Here is a 19,171-nt window from a genome sequence, read left to right as displayed (position 1 = left end):
GCACTAACATAGACAGAACATCCTGTTATTACTATTCTTTTTGGTCCATGTAAAGGGTGACATCATGGCATTAGTGTGTCTTTTTCCCATTTCCTACCCTTTCTTGCGCTATTGAAACCTGCAAAAAAACAAAGGTTTGGTTTTACGTGCACATTTAATTAGGCTCTTTGCTCATCATTAGCATGTCACATATTTAATCAGTGTCTGTTTGTACATGACCAGCTGGAAAGTAGAGCATCATACACAAATTTATAAGTGCAAACAGCAGCTCATTTCCATGTACTCTTTAATCAAACTGCATGTATTTTCTACTATACCAAGGGCACAAATGTGCGGTCATTTCTGAATTCCATGTGGCAATGTCCACCCTTAGTGTTTTAGTTTGTCTGTTACTACTCAGTTGTTCTCCATTTTGTCCTTTACTGAAGATGGGAGATTCGACCTTTCAAACATTTTTCAACTTACCTGGGGACCTCAAACTGGGCGGCCTGTTCGCTATACATGATGAAGTCAACATGTCGAGCAGCTGGGGAAATGATGGAACTACCAAATGCAAAAAGTAAGCTTTTCATTTTTACTGATAGGTGCATATATAACACAACCATTTCAAGTGTCCTGTGTGTTAGGCAGTGCTCCTTAAAAACCCAAGTGTGTCTGGAGTACAGAGACAAAACTAATAGGACCCAACTTTACTAAACTTTAAATAATATAGTATAAGGGTTTTAAGATGTGGTGGGAAAGTCTGTCATTCTGGATCTTTGCATTCAGTAGGATTAGAGTCTATCCACAGAGGCTATTTGGTGTACAATTGTTCCAAAGCCAATGAGGTTGAGAAGCCCAAAATAAATGTTTTTTTGTTTCAAACATTTTATTAAAGGTAAAATGGAATACAATTAATGCATGTATACATACATGGAGTTGTACAATAAAAAGAGAATTTTGGATAACAGATATACGATGGTAGAAAATACAATGTTATTATCCTTATATATTCAAAAATCAGAACGTTCAAAAGAATTAAATATAAAGTACAAATAGGAAGATAGTACATTATATTTTCAGGCTATAAATATAGTAAAGCACAGATGAATCAGAAATTACAGGACAATTTAGTCCGAACATACTGAGGTGAAGTGTTAAAATAAAAGATGAAAATAAAGACTTTATATATTGTAGTCTTATAAAATGTGGTAAAAAAAAAAAAAGATATATATATAAAAAAAAAAAAAAAAAACAGGGGGTATTCAGCATACAACAAAAGCACTCGGTAAACTAAAACAAAGGTAGGGAAAGATTTCAAAGGAAAAACGTGTAGGCAAGCACTCAAACTGAATGGTAAGAGGAATGTGTGGGGGTTCCAATCCCTATAGGTGTTCCATTTCAATGAAGAATAGAAATTTCAAAGTATTCGTAATAAGTGCTAATACAAGGAACAATTAAGTGCCTAATAAGTCCATAAATCTCGATGAATTCCTAAAGTGAATCCAACATGACCAAGTGGATCTATATTTTGTCGGGTTATCATTGGCTTGGTGAATCAAATCCTCCATCTCAGAAATTTGTTGTATGCGGTTAATCCAGTCAATTAGTGTAGAAGGATTAGCCTTTTTCCATTGTTTTGCAGCATTAATGAGATGGAGTACTAAGGATTTTTTATAGGTGGATTGAGGTAATAATGTATGGTGTAGTAGATATTGAGCAGGGGAAAAGTCCAATGTGTAAGTCGATATTTGGATAATTGCTTCATGTACCTTCTCCCAGAAAGGCTTAATAAGGTCACAGTTCCACCAAATGTGGAGTAATGATCCCAGAGTGTTGTTGCATCTCCAACACATAGGGGAGACAGTTGGATAAAAGACATGGAGACGTTCAGGAGTACGATACCATCTAGAATATAATTTGTAGCTATTTTCCTGGGCCGAAATGTTAACAGATTCCTTATGAATATGTGTAAAAATATTGTCCAAGTCTGATTCTAAAAGTTGTAATTGGAGTTCATTCTCCCAACCTTTATTAATTTTGTTGGAGCTCTGTAACATGGTACTGAAAAGGAGTGTATAAACTGATGAAATTAGGTGTTTTTGAGGGGTCGTGGCAGTACATAATTTTTCAAATGGGGTTAGTTCCCTGTACCATTGTGAGATAGGTCTTTTGCTTTGTAGAAAATGTCGTATTTGTAAGAATTTGAAAAAGGGAATGTTATCATTCGGAAACAGGGATGACAACATGTCATATGATGGAATTAATTTTGAAAAATTGATGTGCTCTTAGCGTTCGCTTCGGATCCAGTGGATTTGTTTCAGTGCCCATAAATCCGGGTTGGAAGTCAGGGTTACCATCCAAAGGTGTAAATTACCTATGGCCTCATATTAGATTCTGTACAGAAAAAGTGACATATTTTCATACTCCTTCTTCTGGTTTGCTTCAAAGTATGCTTACTAGGGTAGCACCTTAAAGAGGTGTGAAGTGCTTCCTTATCAGGGTACCTTGATCAGAAGGGGTAGGGAGCCTTGCCTCCGTATTCAGTAGGCGATGATGAAAACAGGTTCTCGCTTACTCACAAGCTGTAGGTACAAAAGGGTGAGCAGTGTGCTCATGCTGAGGAAAGGGCTTCCATACTGTACTGCTACAGAGTAAAGGTAACCTTTACCAGTTCACTAAAACTGGAATCATGTGTTCTACTTTAGAAAAAGGATATCTTGGAAGTAAAAGCATGAACTGGATATAGTTGATTTGCAATCCTGGCTTTACTACCTAAAGCATTGCCAAGCGCCCTTAGGGAGGGGGAATCCATTTTTAACAATTTAGTCATGTACCAATCAGTTCAATGGAATCCTTAAGAGCACAAAAACTCATAAAAAAAGAGGCAAAAAATGCTGATGCATTAACAATGATTTTTAAAAGCCTAGTGTAATAGCTTCATCTACCAAAAAAAACCCTGTAGGAATCAGGGGGCCTGGGGCAACTGACCAGCACACTCCTTCTGAATAGTAGACCCACTTTTTGAGGGCCTGTCAGTGATCCCAATTCAAGGTGACTTTCTCTTTCCAACTCATTTCACATATGAAAGTCTTTAAATAGTGTGTTTGTTTTTGTGGTTTATTGAGGGTTAATAACTTGGATGGGGATGGGAAATTTATTAACATGTTATTGGAATAACGCTTGGAAGCTTGTTTTATGCAGAGAATACTTTACTTTCAAGGAGGATTGGCAATGCATGTCTTACAGCATTAGGAAACATGACACAGGAAACAGGAATATACAAGTACATGCACTAACATAGACAGAACATCCTGTTATTACTTTACCATAGAATAACAAACTATAACACTGCAGTGCCACCTGCTGGGTAGAAAGGTATATATATATATATATATATATATATATATATATATATATTCTCAGTTTATATAAGCGACTATACATTACATGCTGTTGTTCTTTTCCAACAAAATTATGGGATGCCAACTTGACTTCAGCAACAACACTTTAGCAACATCTTCAGGGACATCTTTCTAAATGCAGTCTACATACAGTACAGTCTATATACAGCCTCCTTGACACTCCTCCTGCACTTGACTTGTTTGTAGACTCCAGATGGATCACTGCAATGAACCTGACAGGCTCTCAGTCAGATTTAGCAATGGCCTTTTGAAGGCAGGAACTCAAAGCCCCTTGTTGTGTAGCAGTATTTAGTGATCAGCTTGAAATCTCCCTCCTGTGGCTACTGGTCCCAGCACCACCTCTTCAGGCACTGCCAACCCCCCTGGCTGCAACTGTCCCTTTTACTAGCCCTCCAGGCTGACAACTCCACAGTGACTCCAGACTGACTCACACCAGCCCTCACGGCTGACTCTGCAGGAGATTACCCAGGGAAGGGACAAAGATTTGACACAACGCTATCTTCAGGGAGTGCTGGCTACGTATGGCAATCTTCTCCTTGTAAGTCCCCAGAAGTGCTGATCTACTCACACTGTCCACCACTTGCTCCCATGCCTCCAGGAAGGGCTTCCTCCGTGTGTTGTGGCAGGATCCCTCCAGCACCCAACCCCCGGCCCAAGGGCAGCCCCCTAGACTAGGGGGTACCCCCGAGGGCAACCAACAGTCTCCACAGCACTATATCTCCATCTTCCACCCAACTGCCCCTGCTGGCATAGCTCATGCATATTTAAGAGGTGAACCTGCCACTTGCTAACCCTTTACTGGGGATTGGCTGAGGCCCTCATAAATATTCCAAACAGCGCCTTCTAACCTCCAGAAGTTTCTACAACCTTCTAGACCAGAGGGAGTCACCAGAGGAGCTGTCAGGATGAGTCACCCAGCCCTGACTCACTGAATCCTGACCTAGATTTACAGCTTAGGCTTAGCCTTGAGCCAAACAATATTTTCCTACACTAAGAAACCTACCTTACATCTAGCACACAAATAGAGGTTGCTATATAGAAAATGCCTTTATTTAGTAAGGCATTAAAGACAATTCAAAAAGCAGACAACTTACAGCAGATTTTATTTAGCTGAACTCTGGGAATGAGACACAATGTGCACATGTGGGCCCCCCTTGCACTGAAAAGGTTAAATATGTGTTCCTGTACTCAGTCTAGAAGTAAAGAACAAAAAAAAAATGTAATCGCTTATTGCCTTATTTGTGACTCTAGCAGGCTCAAGCTTCAGACTGTGGGCAGTCCCATGGCATCATAAAGCAGAGTGAAGGGATAAATCTGCGTTGTATGTGAGGAGGCGAGCTTGTGGCCACAGCCTGAAGCAAGGACATTGTGGGCATTGGGTATTGGGTGTATGCAGGACAGGACTTAGGGTGGTGGGGGCCCCTGGGCTTAATAATCAAAGGGGCCCCTTGGAGCAGAGAAGCGGGGGGTGGGTTGTTACCGACGACCCGATCAGGGGGGGGGGCTGGATCCACCGCCGACCTCTTCCCAGTGCCGCCTTCAGTAATACAGCTGCAGTGAAGGGGCCCCCTGGAGCATCGAAGTTCTTGAGCGGCAAGGGGGGGTTGGGAGCTGCAGAGAATTACATCCATCCGCCGAAGTTGTTGAGCGGGGGGGTGCTGAAATTGCCGCGAACGGGGGATTGCCGCAAAATTGCCGGAGGGGATTGATGCTATTGCCTCGAAATTGCAGGAGGGGATTGCCGCAAGACTACGGGAGGGGGTTGCCGCAATTGCCGCCAAACAGGGAAGGGGTTGGTGTGATTGGGCCCGGGGGCCCCCTATTGGGAGGGGCCCAATGGTAAGTCCAGCCCTGGGTGTATGTATTGAGGGAACCTGTTAGGATTCAGGGATAAAGAATACACCTTGTCCCTGCACCCCTAGAGTAAAAAAGCATATAACCCCTGCACTACATGGGAGCTCACTGCAGGTAGATTTTGTCTCATTCCGGGAGTTCAGCTTTAAACACTGCCACTTTTCCCCTTTCAAAATGAAAAGTGACAATGTCTGTGAAACCACCCTCCACCCACTGGTACTTATCTCACTAGCAATCCTCTGCCATCCCTGCCCGTAGCTCAGCCAGCACAAAATATTTGTGCTTTTGGGTAAGGGAACGTATGTGACCTCTTCCTCCCACACGACAGTGCTCGAGTTTAGTAGCCAATCACTAGCCTGAATACTGTCACATAATCCTGGCGGTCACATCACTGCTCCCTTTAGGCTCTGACACCAGTCGACACGGGGTAGTTTGGTGTCATCTGCAATGGAGGGAGGAGCGGTGTGACATTGTGAGAAAGGGGAGTATCAGTGGGGTGGGTCCTTGTCACAGGCCATTAATCAGAATAATTAGAAAATTATTCCTACTTGACATCATGAAGCAGCAGATCAATATCTTACAAATTGCATTATCAATAAATAATATATTTGGATAAAAACTCGTAAGGATAATTGCTTCATTCAATTGGATCTTGCACAGCTTACCCACTCTTATGCCGCGTACACACGGTCGGAATTTCCGACACCAAATGTTCGATGGGAGCTTGTTGTCAGAAATTCCGACCGTGTGTAGGCTCCATCGGACATTTGAAAATAGAGGTAGTTGCGCACTAATATGGTATGCAATGTGAAACTTAGAAAAACATATAGGCCCGGATTCACAAAGCACTTACGCCGACGTATCTCGAGTGCTTGCCTCTCTGCGCTACGTCGACTTAGCGTATATTAGATACGCTACGCCAGCATAAATATGCGCCAATGTATGTGAATCCGGGCCATAGTAGTGATAACTTTTTACTGCAGCTGTCACTAATGTGCTCCTACAGAAATCAATAAAAAACAATATAGGTGTGACAGCATTGTAAAAGTGAAATAGACAATTATGGTCATAAACACTGGTATTGCAATAATATGAAAAAAGTCCAAAAACATAATATGAATTAATCCACGTTGTGCAAAAAAACACAAAACAAAAAACAAGCTTGTGTGATGTCTTCAGACAACCTCCATGAACGGAGTGCTCCCACCACCTCATGCAATGCTCGCTCACCTCCTTTAAATGACCCTGCAAGGGGTCAAACACGCCTTGCACCCTGTGCAAACAGGATGAAAGTAATCAAAAGCAGGTAGGTACTCCTTCCACTGTGCTGCTTCAAACTTTAAATCCACAATGACTACTGGTAAGTTCAGTAACACATGAAAAAAAAAATGAGAGAAAGTGCCTCCTATAGTGCAGTATCCATCGGACATTTGCTGTCGGAATTTCCGACAACAAAAATTTGAGAGCTGGTTCTCAAATTTTCTGACAACAAAACTTGTTGTCGGAAATTCCGAGTGTGTGTACACAATTCCGACGCACAAAATTTCATACATGCTCAGAATCAAGCAGAAGAGCCAACCTGGGTATTGAACTTAATGTTTCTTGGCTCTTCGTACATGTTTTACGTCAGTGCGTTCTTGGCAAACGCAATTTCCGACAACATTTGTGTGACCATGTGTATGCAAGACAAGTTTGAACCAACATCCGTCGGAAAAAAATCCACGGTTTTGTTGTCAGAATGTCCGATCGTCTGTGCGCGGCATTACTGTAAAGAACTCTTTCCTATACTGAAGACACAGTTCCTATTTTATCATAGTTAAAGCCAACCTGTGTTGTGTCAATCCTTCTTTCAACAGCTTCAATGTCCATGAGTTTATTGGGTTATTGGCAATGAAGTTTACGGTGGAGGAAATTAACAACAGCAGTACCATTCTGCCCAATACCCGTCTTGGATATGACATATATGATACCTGCTGTGATACAAATGCCACACTACAAGCAGCTTTGAGATTTCTTTCTGAGAGAGAGGATAGCTCTATCCCCGTAGTCTGTAACTACACCAATTTTGAGCAACAAGTCGTGGCTGTGATTGGGCCATCAACATCAGAAATGGTTGCTGCAACTGCTAAACTATTCGGCTTTTTCCTGTTACCCCAGGTAAGCTGTGTCACATTTATAATATTTGGTTTACACAATGAAAGTGTAAAGGAGCATTATGATGTTAAATGTTCGATAATCACTAGCATGTATGTGGGTGGGGCCTGCTCGCCCTGCACGTGGGGGTACCTTTCCTTGTGTACATGCTCATCAATGCCTGGGACCAGGCAGCGCTGCGTTCATGTGGACACTCAAAATTATGGTGGTAACCTGGCTTAGAGAAAAGCCATATACTGTATACAGTATATGTACAGAGCATGTTACTACACACCTTCATTGTTGCATTAAGGAGGGACACTGCTGAGCCCACCAGTCCAGTGTACCTCTGTCACCTCATTTCCAATGACAGAAGAGGGTCCCATGAGCACCAAGCACGGTCGGACCTCATGAGTACCCTCACTCGACTCCTTCACTCTCCCATACCATGCAGCTAGGTACATGGCATCTCTATACTTGGTTCGGTCTTGGCTGCTTTTAAAAAACTGACCGCTTGGGAGGAAGCCAGATAACCCCCCCCCCCTCGCTACTGGAGGACCTGTCACCTTTGCCAGGTACCACACTTCATGACTGGCTGCAATGTACTTTACACTAGTTACCAGTTACCCATATCAACTACTCTCCTGCTCTGATGTTCCTGCTAGTTTAACATTTAAAGTGGATGTCCCAATGTAGAGTATAAGATTTCCTATCATCTGTGCCCAGTCTTGCCACGCAGAGTTAATCCAGCTCTAAGCAATCCTCTTTTATTGTTCAGTGAAAATTAACAGACTTCCAAATAAAACCCTGTCCAAATACAAAGTCCATTCCTCTCTCCTTACTTTGAGTGACAGGTTATTTACATATCGAGCTTGGACATGTTTATCATATGTTATGTTATGTTTATCATAATATGAGGTGATCCACAGTATAAAAAGTGAGAAATCCACCCCTCCCCCACATAACACATCCTGGTAATATACAATGACCTGTGGATCACCTCATATTATGATAAACATAACATAACATATGATAAACATGTCCAAGCTAGATATGTAAATAACCTGTCACTCAAAGCAAGGAAAGAGGAAAGGACTTTTTATTTAGACAGGGTTTTATCTGGAAGTCTGTTAATTTTCACTAAACAATAAAAGAGGATTGCTCAGAGCTGGATTAACTCTGTGTGGCAAGACTGGGCACAGATGATAGGAAATCTTATACTCTACATTGTAACATCAAAAAAAAAGTTTGGGTTTACATCCACTTTAATAGTGACTTTGCTTCAAACCCCATTGTGCATTACAAACCCTATTCTTCTGATATGCCGTGTATCACCATGCACTCCTTGGATAACTTCAGACCAGGCTTAAAATGGTACAGTTTTAGTTTTGGATACAGTGGAGAGGGATTAGAAATTTTTATTGCTGTCTGTGTCCCCGTTAGGTAGATCCACCCTCTCAATTTGTCCTGTTTACCATTATCATCGAAAGATTAAGTAAAATACATTTCCAAATTTTGGGTTGTCCCCAGAAAAGTATTAGAGGGGAAATCTTCCAATAGGGACATTAGTTCTGGTGATTCCCAGTTTTTCTCTCACATCCTGTTTGGCTATGGGACAACAAGTGATGGGAAATCTCCCCAACTGGACAAAGATGACAAAAATAAACAGGTATTGTAATCCTCTCTTACTCTATTCAAAATGAAAAAAAATATATACCGTATTTATCGGCGTATATCGCGCACTTTTTTCCCCTTAAAATAAGGGGAAAATCGTGGGTGCGCGATATACGCCGATAGCCACTTCCCGCGCTCAGTTTGAATTCCTGCGCCAACATATACCGAGTGCAGTACACTCGGGTAAATTCGGCTAGGCTCGGCTTCGCTCGTGCTCATGCATAAACGTCATAGAGCGTGAGCGCGAGCGAAGCCGAGCCTTGCCGAATGTACCCGAGTGTACTGCACTCAGTATATGTCGGTGGAGGCGTTCGAACTGAGCGCGGGAAGCGGGGACTCGACTTGAGGCGAGCGCTGGAGAAGCCGAGAGGACACCACCGAGGCCGCAGACGGACGCTGGACCGGACGATGGACGCTGGGAAGACACCAAAACTGTAAGTAATAAAATCATATAACTTTTTTTTTACAGGAATTTCGGGGGAAACTTTAAGGGTGCGCGGTATACGCGGGAGCGCGCTATATCGCGATAAATACGGTATTTATTTTGGCCCAGATTCACAAAGCACTTATACCGACGTAAAACATGTTACGCTGACGCAAGTGCAAATGTGCGCCAGACCCACAAACAGATATGCGCCTAAAACCAAGCTACACCCTGCCGACGTATCTTGCTTACGCCGTGTAGGGTGGGTGTACATTTAGGCTGGGAGCACGGTGCCGCTCCCATTGATTAGCCATTCAAACATGCAAATGAGGGAAATACGGCAATTCACGAACCTGCATGCGCCCGACACAGGCTACGCGAGGTGCGTGTAAGTTGTACATCTGGTGTAAAGTTATTCCCCATAAAGGAGGTGCAACCCAGCAGCAGACATTTGCATTGGGACCACGCCTCATTTGCATGGGCCACGCCCACTTCCACCTACGCCGCCCTCGAAACCTATGCCGCGCTGACGCAGCGTTGGGAGCAATAGCTTGCTGAATGCATTCCTTGCCTCTCTGCGCTGCGTTGGCGTAGTGTACATTAGTTACTCTACGGCCTGCTCTCTGTGAATCTGGACCTTAGCCTATAGTTCTACTTTAACAGCTTTACTGAAGATTCAACAGCCCAATTCAAAAGCACAGAAAACATGAAACAGAGTCCAGCCCTAACTAACTAATGCAGGCTGCCCAGGTGCATACCTTCCAGCAGTGTTGCCAACCTACCAGATTGAAATTTACTGACACGGCACCTAAAATTTACTGGCACAGCCAAGAATTTAATGGAATTTCCAAAAGTTACAAAAATAAAAGTTTTAAGTGCAAATTTTATTATTTAGTCTACAAACAAGTATGATATGCAATCTACAATGTGATTTAAGGTAGATATTAGGGCACAAAAACATATATTTCTTATTTTATTTTCGATATAGCAAAAGAAATTAAAATGGGCTAATGTGAACCTTTGCTCCCATCCTGCAGACCTACACGCGAGGGTCTGGCCACTCTGCTCAGGTTCCCTTGTGCCATGACTTAACACAACACACTCAGGAACCGTCTCTGACAGACCTGTCTCTGCCCAAACACACAGTAGCAGGCATTCGGATGGTCTTGGCTGGGTGTTTTATTTTTAGACTATATTTACTGGCAGCCTTTTTCTGTCACTGGCATTTACTGGCAGGAGAAAAGTGACAGTTTTTTACTGGCTGCCAGTAAAAATACTGACGGTTGGCAACACTGCCTTCCAGAGAAGTAAAATCAATTTAGCTAGTCCAGTGATGGTAGGTTCTAGTCCAGGGAGAATCTCAGCATGATGACCCAGAAGGGAACCATGTGCTCCAGTAGGACTACATGTTCATAGATCCCTACCGTCCCTGATTTCAAGGGACTGTCCCTGATTTGGAATAAAATCCCTCTGTCTCTCTTTTCTCCTCATTTGTCCCTCATTTTGGTCTGATCTATATCCCTTTCATGCCTAAAGCCTCGTACACATGATCGGATTTTCCGACGGGAATTGTGTGATGACAGCCTATTGTCCGAAAATCCGACCGTTTGTATGGTCCATCAGACAATTGTTGTCATTTCTGTGGACAAATGTTGGATAGCAGGCTTATAAATTTTCCACAGACTGTTGTCATATTTTCCGATCGTGTGCACACAAGTTCGTCAGACAAAAGTCGGAGTACATCACTACGTTTGTGTTTGTTGGAGGACAATTGTGTGCCGTTTGTATACAAGACAAGTTCCTGGCCAACGCCCTTCGGACAAAAGTCTGACGCTTTGTCTGCGGAAAATCCGATTGTGTGTACGAGCCTAAAGCGGAGTTCCACCCAAATTTGGAACTTCCGCTTATCCCACTCCTCTCCCCCTTACATGCCACATTTGGCATGTAATTTTTTTTGGGGGGGAGTGGGGGCTTCAGGAGGAGTGGGACTTCCTGTCCCACTTCCTCCTTCCGGGCAGACGATTAAGCTTAATCACCTACAGGAAGGGGCTGCTGTAGGCGATCGCCCAGGACACGTGACAGGTCCTCGGCGATCGCCTGTCCAATCAGACGGCGCCGGGCAGCGCAGTGCCGCTCGCGCACGCGCAGTGGGTGCCCGGCCGTGAAGACGAAAGCTGTCACGGCCGGGTGCCCACACTGAGCATGAAGACGCCGGCCGGCGAGGGGGGAGAGGAGCGGAGCCCCGTCCGGCACATCGCTGGAGCCGTGGAGCAGGTAAGTGTCGGTTTATTAAAAGCCAGCAGCTACACTTTTTGTAGCTGCTGACTTTTAATAAACTTACAAAATGGGTGGAAAACCCCTTTAAGCCTATTTCTGACATTTGTTGCTTACAAGTTAAATCCTGTATTTTTTGCTAGAAAATTACTTAGAACCCCCAAACATTATATATATATATATTTTTTTACTAGAGACCCTAGAGAATTAAATAGAGACCGTTGCAATACTTTATTTCACACTGTATTTGGGAAATTTTTGGGGAAAAAATACACTTTCATTCATTTAAAAAAAAAAAAAAACAGTAAAGTTAGCCCAATTTTTTTGTATAATGTGAAAGATGATGTTACGCCGAGTAAATAGATACATAACATGGCATGCTTTGAAATTGCGCACACTTGTGGAATAGCGACAAACTACGGTACCTAAAAATCTCCGTAAGTGACTCCTTAATTTTTTTTTATGGTTACAAAGTTGGAGTTACAAAGGAGGTCTAGTGTTAGAATTATTACTCTCGCTCTGACAATCGCGGAAATACCTCAAATTTGAAATAAATGGTGATCTGCGCAGTTCCTCAGCCTTCACACAACTGCTCAATGCTTCCAGAACTCTCACCTCCTTGTAGTGAATAAATAGCCTTTAACATCCAAAGTGGTGACGGTATCCACCTTCCAAGCTCCAGACTCCAGATTATAACCAGTGAAGGATCAGCCTCCAGGTCACATATAGGGAATCTCAATATCCAAGCCCCAGACTGGACATCTATATATATAAACCCCAAGCTCCGGTTCACATAAGGAATAATATAAAATTGCTCATGGTAAAGTACAGTAAAACATATGATAATTTATTCAAGATGAGTGGATGCATACATCAACATTAAAAAAGCACAGTAAGGTGAAACAACAGCGTTAGAAGCTTTATCACATCACTTCCAGTCCGTGATTTTTCTGGCCACGCCCTACGCGTTATGTCACAGCACGTGACTTCATCAGGGAAACCAGATTGGATCTCAAGAGTCTATATATATATAGACAGGGAACAGGAAGTTAATCAGCGGTCATTTTTTTTAAGCCAATTAGTAAATAAACACTGCTGCCATTTTCTAAGTGATCTGGTGTATTAATTAGATCAAGAAGGGCCAAATCAGAACACCATGGCCATTTTCTTGTAGTTCACATTAGATCTGTCGGCCATTTTACTAGTATTTTATGCTGATGAATAAATGTGAATTAAAAAGGGTTTATAAAATGACGATAAAAACAATATATAATGCTGCACACCGAAAGTAAAGTGCCAAGCATTTCATAAAATTATAAAAAAGGAATAAAATACAATATCTGAATTTTTTTTACATTACTTAAAAACAATAAGGTTGAACTCTACATTCAAACCTTCAGGCGTGAGGGTCCAGCGGACCCGGCGCATCACGGATCGTGGTAAATTGCCGGTGATAGCGCCCGTTTACCACGTGATCGCTCTGTCCAATGACGGAGCGATCACATGTAAACAAACCGGCGTCATTTGATGACACTGGTTCCTCCCTCCTCTCTCTGTACCGATCGGTACAGTGTGAGAGGAGAGAGCGGGTGTCAGCAGTGCTGTGGGCTGGATCTGTGACTATTGCAATCACAAATCCAGCCATCCCTGCAATACCCTGTGCAATACTCTGCAATACTCTGCAATACCCCCTGCGCAATACTCTGCAATACCCCCGCACAATACTCTGCAATACCCCCTGCACAATACTCTGCAATACCCCCTGCACAATACTCTGCAATACCCCCTGCGCAATACTCTGCAATACCCCCTGCGCAATACTCTGCAATATCCCCGCGCAATACTCTGCAATACCCCCTGCGCAATACTCTGCAATACCCCCTGCGCAATACTCTGCAATTCCCCCTGCGCAATACTCTGCAATTCCCCCTGCGCAATACCCCCTGCGCAATACTCTGCAATACCCCCTGCGCAGTACTCTGCAATACCCCCTGCAAATACTCTGCAATACCCCCTGCCCAATACTCTGCAATACCCCCTGCGCAATACTCTGCAATACCCCCTGCCCAATACTCTGCAATACCCCCTGCGCAATACTCTGCAATACCCCCTGCGCAATACTCTGCAATACCCCCGCACAATACTCTGCAATACCCCCTGCAAATACTCTGCAATACCCCCTGCACACTACTCTGCAATACCCCCGCACAATACTCTGCAATACCCCCGCACAATACTCTGCAATACCCCCGCACAATACTCTGCAATACCCCCTAACAATTTTCAGATATTGAAACAAAAAAAAAATTCTCCAAGGGGAGAAAAAACACTGCGCTAACAATAAAAAAGCAAATTGTGAAGAGGACCACACCTGAGTGTGGAAAAGCTGCCAGTACCAATACCCAAGATAAAAAACAATATAAAAACCAAGGTACAGCGCTGTATATATGAGTATAAAAATTAATAAATGAAATTAATGATAAACTTGAAAATGACATAAATAAATCATGAAACTGACATAAATAAATCATGTGAATGAAAAATTAATATTTAGTGAAAAAAAGTCCATAAAGGTGAACCACAAATTATTTTAGGTAAAGTTCATAAACAGTGATCTGTGTCAAATGAAAATCATATGAACAGAAATCCTCCACCGAAAGATCACCAATCGTGTAATGTAGTCTGCTTACCACATGTATATGACCGCCGTTACAGCGGTCATATCAGGCGCAGGGATATTTAAAATCTTCCCAGGCAGACTATCTCCAGGCAGGATGTATAAAGGGGACCAATCCAAATAAAATTTGCTCCAAGAAGTATAATACTGAGTTCAAACTCCTGTCTGGGTGTTCATTCCAGAGCGATCACATGTAAACAAACCGGCGTCATTTGATGACACTGGTTCCTCCCTCCTCTCTCTGTACCGATCGGTACAGTGTGAGAGGAGAGAGCGGGTGTCAGCAGTGCTGTGGGCTGGATCTGTGACTATTGCAATCACAAATCCAGCCATCCCTGCAATACCCTGTGCAATACTCTGCAATACTCTGCAATACCCCCTGCGCAATACTCTGCAATACCCCCTGCGCAATACTCTGCAATACCCCCTGCGCAATACTCTGCAATACCCCCGCACAATACTCTGCAATACCCCCTGCACAATACTCTGCAATACCCCCTGCACAATACTCTGCAATACCCCCTGCGCAATACTCTGCAATACCCCCTGCGCAATACTCTGCAATATCCCCGCGCAATACTCTGCAATACCCCCTGCGCAATACTCTGCAATACCCCCTGCGCAATACTCTGCAATACCCCGCACAATACTCTGCAATACCCCGCACAATACTCTGCAATACCCCCTGCGCAATACTCTGCAATACCCCCTGCGCAATACTCTGCAATACCCCCTGCGCAATACTCTGCAATACCCCCTGCGCAATACTCTGCAATTCCCCCTGCGCAATACTCTGCAATTCCCCCTGCGCAATACTCTGCAATTCCCCCTGCGCAATACTCTGCAATTCCCCCTGCGCAATACCCCCTGCGCAATACTCTGCAATACCCCCTGCGCAGTACTCTGCAATACCCCCTGCAAATACTCTGCAATACCCCCTGCCCAATACTCTGCAATACCCCCTGCGCAATACTCTGCAATACCCCCTGCGCAATACTCTGCAATACCCCCTGCCCAATACTCTGCAATACCCCCTGCGCAATACTCTGCAATACCCCCTGCGCAATACTCTGCAATACCCCCGCACAATACTCTGCAATACCCCCTGCAAATACTCTGCAATACCCCCTGCACACTACTCTGCAATACCCCCGCACAATACTCTGCAATACCCCCGCACAATACTCTGCAATACCCCCGCACAATACTCTGCAATACCCCCTAACAATTTTCAGATATTGAAACAAAAAAAAAATTCTCCAAGGGGAGAAAAAACACTGCGCTAACAATAAAAAAGCAAATTGTGAAGAGGACCACACCTGAGTGTGGAAAAGCTGCCAGTACCAATACCCAAGATAAAAAACAATATAAAAACCAAGGTACAGCGCTGTATATATGAGTATAAAAATTAATAAATGAAATTAATGATAAACTTGAAAATGACATAAATAAATCATGAAACTGACATAAATAAATCATGTGAATGAAAAATTAATATTTAGTGAAAAAAAGTCCATAAAGGTGAACCACAAATTATTTTAGGTAAAGTTCATAAACAGTGATCTGTGTCAAATGAAAATCATATGAACCAGTGGCGGCCCGTCCATAGGGGGCGCCCGGGCGCCGCCCCCCCTCCTGTAGTCACAAAAAAAAAAAAAAAAAAAAAAAACTTTTTTTTTTTTTTTTTTAAACGGCCCCTTTAAGAAAAAAAAAATGTAAATATCAAAAAATCCTTTACCAAATGCACTATGTGGCGCCGGCCACGTGCATTATGGGAAGTGCCACGTCCATGCAATCAAAAGATTGCAGACGCGGCGCTTCATTTGCGGGCTTTAGTACCGCCTTGTGGCGCTTACCGGGTAGCCACAGTGTCTGCCCGGCGCTTATAGTATCTGTTACTATAGCCGGGCAGATTGATTGACATCTAGGGCCATGATGTCACTTCCTGTTGTGTCTCTCTCATGCGCCCGAGAGAGAAGACAGGAAGTATGAGGAGCAGACTCCTCCACAGCCATGGCCCCACCAAAATAGTAAGTGCTGCTGCTGCCCCTCTGTTGTATATTCATCTCTACGTAGAGATCGTCGGCTGCATCCCCCCCCGGCCCCCCCCCCCGCATATTATCTTAACAAAGAATGTCATTTTTAGGGGGAATTTCGCAGCAACCCCCCCTTATCATTATAAAAAAGAATGTCATTTTCAGGGAGAATGTCAGCCGTTTGTCAGCTTGAAAAATAATGTCACTTTCAGGGGGAATTTCGGTGGCAATATCCCCCCCCCCTTATCATCTTTAAGAAAAATTAAATTTTTGGGGGGAATTTCGGCAGCACAAACCCCCCCTCTCAGCGGCACCGCAATTGATGGATTGATGGGACAGGCGCTGCTATTGATGGGGCAGAGGGTGCCATTGATAGGAGAGAGGATGTAATTGATGGGGCAGTCGCTGTAATTGATGGGGCAGTCGCTGTAATTGATGGGGCAGTCGCTGTAATTGATGGGGCAGTCGCTGTAATTGATGGGGCAGTCGCTGCAATTGATGGGGCAGTCGCTGCAATTGAATTGATGGGGCAGTCGCTGCAATTGAATTGATGGGGCAGTCGCTGTAATTGATGGGACAGTCGCTGTAATTGATGGGGCAGTCGCTGTAATTGATGGGACAGCTGATGCAATTGATGGGACAGCTGATGCAATTGATGGGGCAGTCACTGCAATTGATGGGACAGCTGATGTAATTGATGGGGCAGTCGCTGTAATTGATGGGGCAGTCGCTGTAATTGATGGGACAGTCGCTGTAATTGATGGGACAGTCGCTGTAATTGATGGGACAGTCGCTGTAATTGATGGGGCAGTCGCTGTAATTGATGGGGCAGTCGCTGTAATTGATGGGGCAGTCGCTGTAATTGATGGGGCAGTCGCTGTAATTGATGGGGCAGTCGCTGTAATTGATGGGGCAGTCGCTGTAATTGATGGGGCAGTCGCTGCAATTGATGGGGCAGTCGCTGCAATTGAATTGATGGGGCAGTCGCTGTAATTGATGGGGCAGTCGCTGTAATTGATGGGACAGTCGCTGTAATTGATGGGACAGTCGCTGTAATTGTTGGGGCAGTCGCTGTAATTGATGGGACAGCTGATGCAATTGATGGGACAGTCGCTGCAATTGATGGGGCAGTCACTGCAATTGATGGGACAGCTGATGTAATTGATGGGGCAGTCGCTGTAATTGATGGGACAGTCGCTGTAATTGATGGGGCAGTCGCTGTAATTGATGGGGCAGTCGCTGTAATTGATGGGACAGTCGCTGTAATTGATGGAGCAGTCGCTGTAATTGATGGGGCAGTCGCTGTAATTGATGGGACAGTCGCTGTAATTGATGGGGCAGTCGCTGTAATTGATGGGGCAGTCGCTGTAATTGATGGGGCAGTCGCTGTAATTGATGGGGCAGTCGCTGCAATTGATGGGGCAGTCGCTGCAATTGAATTGATGGGGCAGTCGCTGTAATTGATGGGGCAGTCGCTGTAATTGATGGGACAGTCGCTGTAATTGATGGGACAGTCGCTGTAATTGTTGGGGCAGTCGCTGTAATTGATGGGACAGCTGATGCAATTGATGGGACAGCTGATGCAATTGATGGGGCAGTCACTGCAATTGATGGGACAGCTGATGTAATTGATGGGGCAGTCGCTGTAATTGATGGGGCAGTCGCTGTAATTGATGGGGCAGTCGCTGTAATTGATGGGGCAGTCGCTGTAATTGATGGGGCAGTCGCTGTAATTGATGGGACAGTCGCTGTAATTGATGGAGCAGTCGCTGTAATTGATGGGGCAGTCGCTGTAATTGATGGAGCAGTCGCTGTAATTGATGGGGCAGTCGCTGTAATTGATGGGACAGTCGCTGTAATTGATGGGGCAGTCGCTGTAATTGATGGGGCAGTCGCTGTAATTGATGGGGCAGTCGCTGTAATTGATGGGGCAGTCGCTGCAATTGATGGGGCAGTCGCTGCAATTGAATTGATGGGGCAGTCGCTGTAATTGATGGGGCAGTCGCTGTAATTGATGGGACAGTCGCTGTAATTGATGGGACAGTCGCTGTAATTGTTGGGGCAGTCGCTGTAATTGATGGGACAGCTGATGCAATTGATGGGACAGCTGATGCAATTGATGGGGCAGTCACTGCAATTGATGGGACAGCTGATGTAATTGATGGGGCAGTCGCTGTAATTGATGGGGCAGTCGCTGTAATTGATGGGGCAGTCGCTGTAATTGATGGGGCAGTCGCTGTAATTGATGGGGCAGTCGCTGTAATTGATGGGACAGTCGCTGTAATTGATGGAGCAGTCGCTGTAATTGATGGGGCAGTCGCTGTAATTGATGGGGCAGTCGCTGTAATTGATGGGGCAGTCACTGTAATTGATGGGACAGCTGATGCAATTGATGGGGCAGTCACTGCAATTGATGGGGCAGTCGCTGCAATTGATGGGGCAGTCGCTGCAATTGATGGGGCAGTCGCTGCAATTGATGGGGCAGTCGCTGTAATTGATGGGGCAGTCGCTGTAATTGATGGGACAGCTGATGCAATTGATGGGGCAGTCACTGCAATTGATGGGGCAGTCGCTGTAATTGATGGGGCAGTCGCTGTAATTGATGGGGCAGTCGCTGTAATTGATGGGGCAGTCGCTGTAATTGATGGGACAGTCGCTGTAATTGATGGGACAGTCACTGTAATTGATGGGGCAG

The 19,171-nt window shown here is 44.3% G+C and overlaps 1 protein-coding gene across 1 annotated transcript in view; it reads left to right on the top strand.

The window, feature by feature from the left end:
• Positions 1 to 20: 20 nt before the first annotated feature.
• LOC120915380 (taste receptor type 1 member 3-like) overlaps positions 21 to 19,171 on the top strand; it is a 45,185-nt gene continuing 26,034 nt past the window's right edge. Inside the window, exons 1-2 of the mRNA XM_040325817.1 lie at positions 21 to 559; positions 7,115 to 7,415. Of these exons, the coding sequence (XP_040181751.1) occupies positions 300 to 559; positions 7,115 to 7,415 (561 nt within the window). The 5' untranslated portion in view covers positions 21 to 299. The remainder of the gene's footprint in view (positions 560 to 7,114; positions 7,416 to 19,171) is intronic.

Source organism: Rana temporaria, chromosome 10, assembly GCF_905171775.1.
Source record: "Rana temporaria chromosome 10, aRanTem1.1, whole genome shotgun sequence".
In the NCBI taxonomy this organism is placed as follows: Eukaryota; Metazoa; Chordata; class Amphibia; order Anura; family Ranidae; genus Rana; species Rana temporaria.
Note: the sequence above shows the minus strand (reverse complement) of the source record. Positions and strands in the feature narration are given on the sequence as shown.